The following is a 5,660-nucleotide window of genomic DNA, read 5'->3' as shown; positions in this document are numbered from 1 at the left end:
ATGTGTAGAAATCACTCCATATTAGAAAGTCGAGTAAGTCTAGTATTATTACATGAGATCTCAACACGGATCATTTTCCTAGGGATCCCATGATAGTGACCGTTCATCGTATATTATGCGGTCAGAAATCATTTCAAAATTTAAAATTAAATATAAATAGTACTTAACGAAAATTGACCGTACAATGTACGATGAATGGTCACGATCATGGGATCTCTAGGATCCCTAGGAAAAGGATCCGGCGAGGATCCTTTTCCATTTCAACACATCATTTTTCACCACATGCACGACCCATTTGTGATCGTTGCGTTAAAAAAAAGTTACAGAAAATCAACGAATAAAAACAATGAGGTGTGCAAATGAAAAAATTGAGTTGAGTAGAAAAAACAATTCGTGGCTATTCAAGAATGAGTAAGAACACCCTACGCAAAAAATTTCTTGTTTGGTTCACAAAATTTCGTGCTTATAATCTGAACCCTTCATATTATAAATCACTTTGTAAAAATCATGTTTGTATAAAAGAAATTAAAACTAAGGTGGCAAATAGATAGACAGTATGTAATGCTTTTATCCTATTTTGTCCATCTATTTTTATGTTGTTCCATGACAAAATGACCTTGTTTTAATTGAAATTTTTGTAGAGCTAATATTTACAAAGTGATTCATAATATAAACGGTTATAATAATAAATACAAAGTTGTATGAATCGAAAATGAAGAGTCTTGAGGAGGAGCTCTTACTTATATATTGAGTAGCCAAGTATTATTAGTGTAGAAATCATTTATATTATTGAGAAATGCTAATGAGACTCTTAAAAGTGAAATTCTTTATAGACTCTTTGTCACCTCATGTTTTTTACATAGTATTTTATAATATTGACACAAAAAATTAATGTTAAACTCTAAAGTGATAAAGGGATTATGAAAAATCTCACTTTAAGAGAATCTCCTTAGCATTTCTCATTATAATTTGATTTAGGAGTTGTGAGAAATGCTAAGAAGACTCTTTCAAAGTGAAACTCCTCATGAATTTCCTGCCAATTCACAATCTTACAACTTTTATGCTAAAATTATAAAATATTATACAAAAAAAAAAAAAAAAAAGTAAGAATCTACCTACCATTACTCTTGGATTTGTAATTCTCTGACAGATTTATGACTTGGGGCAGATTCCAAAATGTAAAAGTACTTAAAAGCTAAACTGCCAAGAGGGGTTGTCTCGCAGAAAAGGAAAACTTCCGAGAGGGGTTGATCAAAAGGACAAAATATAATAAATTAAAGAGAATAAAAACGCGTGGCACGTCACCAGACTTTTTGAGGTGATATCAAATGCTTCTGGAGTATTCTGAAGTGAGTTATAAGTTACTTTGCAGTTGCACCTTCTTCTCAGTTCAAACTTCACTCAAACACATAGAGAGAAAAGAAACATATGGGAACACTGGGAAGCAACAGAGAAATAGGAGGGGTTTCGGACGCGGTAGGGGTCAGATTCCACCCCACTCCGGAGGAAATGGTGGATTACTTGAAGCTCAAGAAACAGGACAAGGGTTTCAAATCTGATCACATCGCTGAATTCGACGTCTGCAACTTCGACCCTTGGGATTTGGCTGGTGATTGTTCAATTCGTCTCACTCTTTCTTCACTGTTTATTTCTCATTATTCATTAACAATCCATTGTTATGAAAAATTTCATAAAAGAAAATAGCGTTTTGTACTTGGTACTTGGTTTTTGAAGAACTGAATTGGGTTGGCATCAATTTCTTGTTTTGATTTTATATTGTGTTGAATTTCTCACTAACAATTATGTATAAGTTCCCAAAGGGGAAAAATTACTCTGTTTTTAGTACTGGTTTTCCAAGACTTCAATTGGGTTGGCCTCAATTCTTGGTTCAGTTTTCTTTTTGCGTTGTAATTTGCAGCTCGCATTCCGTCGGACGATATGGTGTGGTACTTCTTCAGCCGTAAGGAGTACAAGTATATCAATAGCACCCGATCCAACCGAACCACACCAGGAGGTCAGTGGAGAATCACAGGCAAGGAGCGTCCGGTCAAGGCTCGGCGGTCCAAAGCTCTCATTGGGAAGAAGAGGACCTTGACATTCTACCAACGTTGTGCCACTCAACGCAAGCTGAAAAAAACCAACTGGGTCAGGCACGAGTACAGTCTCATTGATAGTGAAGCCATCTCGAATCCTAAGCTGCGTCAGGTCACTCTCTTTTCAATTGCAGAGTTTGCTATTTTGTTCTTTGTTCACATTTGTGTCGTATTGATGCTTCCGTGTGTAACATACATGAAGTAGTAGTTTTGAAGTGTGACAATTGAATTTGCTCTATAACTCATGATATTGTTATCCAACTTATGCAGAAGGATTTTGTTCTCAATCGCATGAAGAAAGAATTTGATGACGAGGATACCTCAATTGGTGAAGTTGAACTTGGCAGCTACAGTGTGTCTAATGTTGAAGATCATGCTGCAGCTGTTGTGACTCCAGAGGTGAGAATGAGAATCGTCTTGTTTTTGAACATTTATCTTATGGATTATGTGAAATTTATCCAAACTTAATGCATCACTCCATGCACTTCAGTCACAGGATTGCAGTTCCTCTACATTCCTGTCATCAGGATACATAGAGCCGGGAGATGTTCTGCAAACCAATGATACTAGTTATGATTGTAATGCAATGCAATCACCATTTGGAGATAATCATTATTATTCTTATACTGATAAGAATGATATTTCAACCTGTGATAAAGGTGATTGGTTCACCATGTCTGATTTCGAAAATGAACCTCCAGATGATATGTGTCAAGAGGTGAGAATAAAATACTTATTTGAATATTTCTAATATGAGCTTTAATAAAAGTGTATCAAAACTTAACCTTCTTGTTTGTGATTTTTAATCCAATTATGTGTTTAGCCACAAAAAGACATGAGTCCGCTCTAGTTACGCATTGCACAAGTCACCAACATACACAAAATTCGGAGATTTTATGCATACTGATGTCTTTATGATGAATGTTGGCAGCCTCGAGTTGGAGATTTTTATTCACATGTTGCATACAAGAATAATATTTCAACCAATGATGAAAATGAGACGGTTAGCTACGCTGCATATGATTTTGAAAATCAATATGCAGATGATATGATTCAAGAGGTGCGAAGAATTATGCTTGACCATTTTTATACTACTTCTAAATATTGAGCACAAGATGTATACCAAAAACTTAATGCTTGCTTGTTTGTGATTCTTAATCTAGCAGTCATATCTTCAACCACAAAAATATGCAAGAAGTGCTCTGGATGCTGATGTCTGTAACAACGGCTACAACAATTGTCAACCACAATTTTGGAATAAAGATTCTTATAAGAATAATATTTCAACCAATAATGAGTGTGAACAATTTAGCAACACACAATTTAATTTTGAAAATCAAGCTACGAATAAAAGGATTTCAGAGGTGAGAATGAGAATGCTCTTTGAACATTTTGTTATATGAACTTCTTGTTATGAATATAATCAAACTTAGCTTTTTACTTGTTCATGATTCTTAATCTAGGTATGTCTTCCACGAGAAGAAGATTTGGAATTGGCTTTTTATCTACCTCAGCTAGAGGACTACACACTGGAGCCACCAATGAACAAAAAAGTGGGAAATGTTTTGCATGACAATAATATATTGCATGCAATGAGTTTCAGTCCCCACTCTGAAGCTAATGACTTATCCCACAAACCTCTTGAATAAAGTTTTAAAAAACTAGTCTACGGAAGTGCAATAAGCAGTGATGTGGAAACTGATGTAGGGTCATTTATCTGTGAAAGACCATATTGATTTAGCTAAATGAGAAAAGCAAAAGAGGCCTTTTGAATTAGGCAAGCAAGAGGCAGCTGGCAGCAACTGAAAACATTCTTTCAAGTCCACAAATCAAGTGATTTGGATTTTTAAAATTTAGTTCAACGACTAAAAATTATTATAACTTTCAAGGGTCCGGATTTCAAGAGCTGTTGGATCAAATTTCAAGAACTCCGATCACTTGATCTGTTGATTTTGAAGGAAGAGATCCGGAGATGATATCTTTTCCAGAATAATGTATCGACCAAACTGTAGTTCTCACTGTATTGGCAATGCTTTTGTTTGTTCTGCCACTGCTACTGCAAGGCTGCCGGAGTTTTTATCAGTCTACATGTTAGCGTTACTTTATATGTGTTTTTGTGTGTAATTGGAATGACTGTTAAAACATATGGTTGTAATTGGTCTTAAACCTTTCTATATGTGTATCCTTGTGTATTGTTTATCAGAACATCTTATTTTGCATATTGTTTTTTTTTTTTTTTGAACGAGCATATTGTTTTCTATGTACTAACCTTCATGAGTGTGAAAAATGTATTTTTTGAATCACAACATGCTATGCGCGATTTACACGTTTTAAATGTATTTATATGCGTAAATTGACAAAAGGAAAGTCAAATATTTGAAGTAGATGAATAATCTTAGATCATACTAGAAGAAAATCCTTATAAACCAATTAAAGCAGCTGAATTCACATAATAAAATCGGTCTCTATAAAATTTACATTAAGAGTAGAGAAAATACGATTTAATAAACAACTGATTGAATCACATTATTGCTAGTCCATTGTGCGGCTAAGCCCACCCCCTCATTCCCCTTAGTGTAGATAATATCATTTGTTAAAAAAAATAATCATTTAACAACTAATTTAATCACATTATTATCTGCATGTGAAATACCTTTTTTATAACTGGCATTACATGCCTCTTAAGATGTTTTGAACGTGTTTAAAAATAGAGAAAATAATATTTAATAAACAACTGATTGAATCATATTATTGTTAGCCTATTGTGAGGCTAAGCCCACCCTCTCCCCCTTAGTGTAGATAATATTGTTTGTAAAAAAACAAAAACAATCATTTAACAACTAATTTAATCACATTATTATTTGCGTGCGAAATACCTTTTTTATAACCGGCATTACACGCCTCTTAAAATGTTTAGAACATGTTTTAAAATAGAGAAATTAAATCACATTATTGCTAGCCTATTGTGAGGTACTAATTAAAAAAATAGCACACAAAAAAAAACAACACAAAAAAACTAATTAAAATGACGAAGGTATTTTTTGAATTACGGCGTGTTACGCGTGACTTACATGTTTTAAATGTATTTATATGCGTAAATTGATAAAAGGAAAGTCAAATATTTGAAGTAAATGAATAATCTTAGATCATGTTAGAAAAAATCCCTTATAAACCAATTAAAGCAACTGAATTCACATAATAAAATCGGTCTCTATAGAATTTACATTAAGAGTAGAGAAAATGTAGATAATATCGTTTGTTAAAAAAAATCATTTGACAACTAATTTAATGTAATTTAATCACATTATTAGCTGTGTGCGAAATACCTTTTTTTTATAACTGGCATTACACACCTCTTAAGATGTTTTGAATATGTTTAAAAATAGAGAAAATAATATTTAATAAACAATTTATTAAATCACATTATTGGTAGCCCATTGTGAGGCTAAGCCCACCCCTCCCCCTTAGTGTGGATAATATTGTTTGTTAAAAAAAATATTATTTGACAACTAATTTAATCACATTATTATCTGCGTGCAAAAGACTTTTTTTATAACCGGCATTACA

The 5,660-nt window shown here is 33.3% G+C and overlaps 1 protein-coding gene across 2 annotated transcripts; it reads left to right on the top strand.

The window, feature by feature from the left end:
• The first annotated feature begins 1,315 nt into the window (after nt 1-1,315).
• On the top strand, nt 1,316-4,312 carry LOC103423992 (NAC domain-containing protein 71-like). 2 transcript variants are annotated; one of them, XM_029099974.2, is made up of 7 exons: nt 1,316-1,609; nt 1,919-2,205; nt 2,364-2,492; nt 2,584-2,811; nt 3,025-3,153; nt 3,260-3,457; nt 3,557-4,312. In XM_029099974.2, the coding sequence occupies exons 1-7, from the start codon at nt 1,429-1,431 to the stop codon at nt 3,740-3,742; spliced, it is 1,338 nt and encodes a 445-aa protein (XP_028955807.1). In that variant the 5' UTR covers nt 1,316-1,428; the 3' UTR covers nt 3,743-4,312. The 2 variants fall into 2 exon arrangements, with proteins under 2 accessions (XP_028955807.1, XP_028955802.1); XM_029099969.2 differs by having other exon boundaries at nt 3,257-3,457.
• The last annotated feature ends 1,348 nt before the right edge of the window (nt 4,313-5,660 follow it).

Source organism: Malus domestica, chromosome 01 (assembly GCF_042453785.1).
Source record: "Malus domestica chromosome 01, GDT2T_hap1".
NCBI classification, from domain to species: domain Eukaryota; kingdom Viridiplantae; phylum Streptophyta; class Magnoliopsida; order Rosales; family Rosaceae; genus Malus; species Malus domestica.
This window is presented reverse-complemented; position numbering and strand designations above follow the sequence as displayed.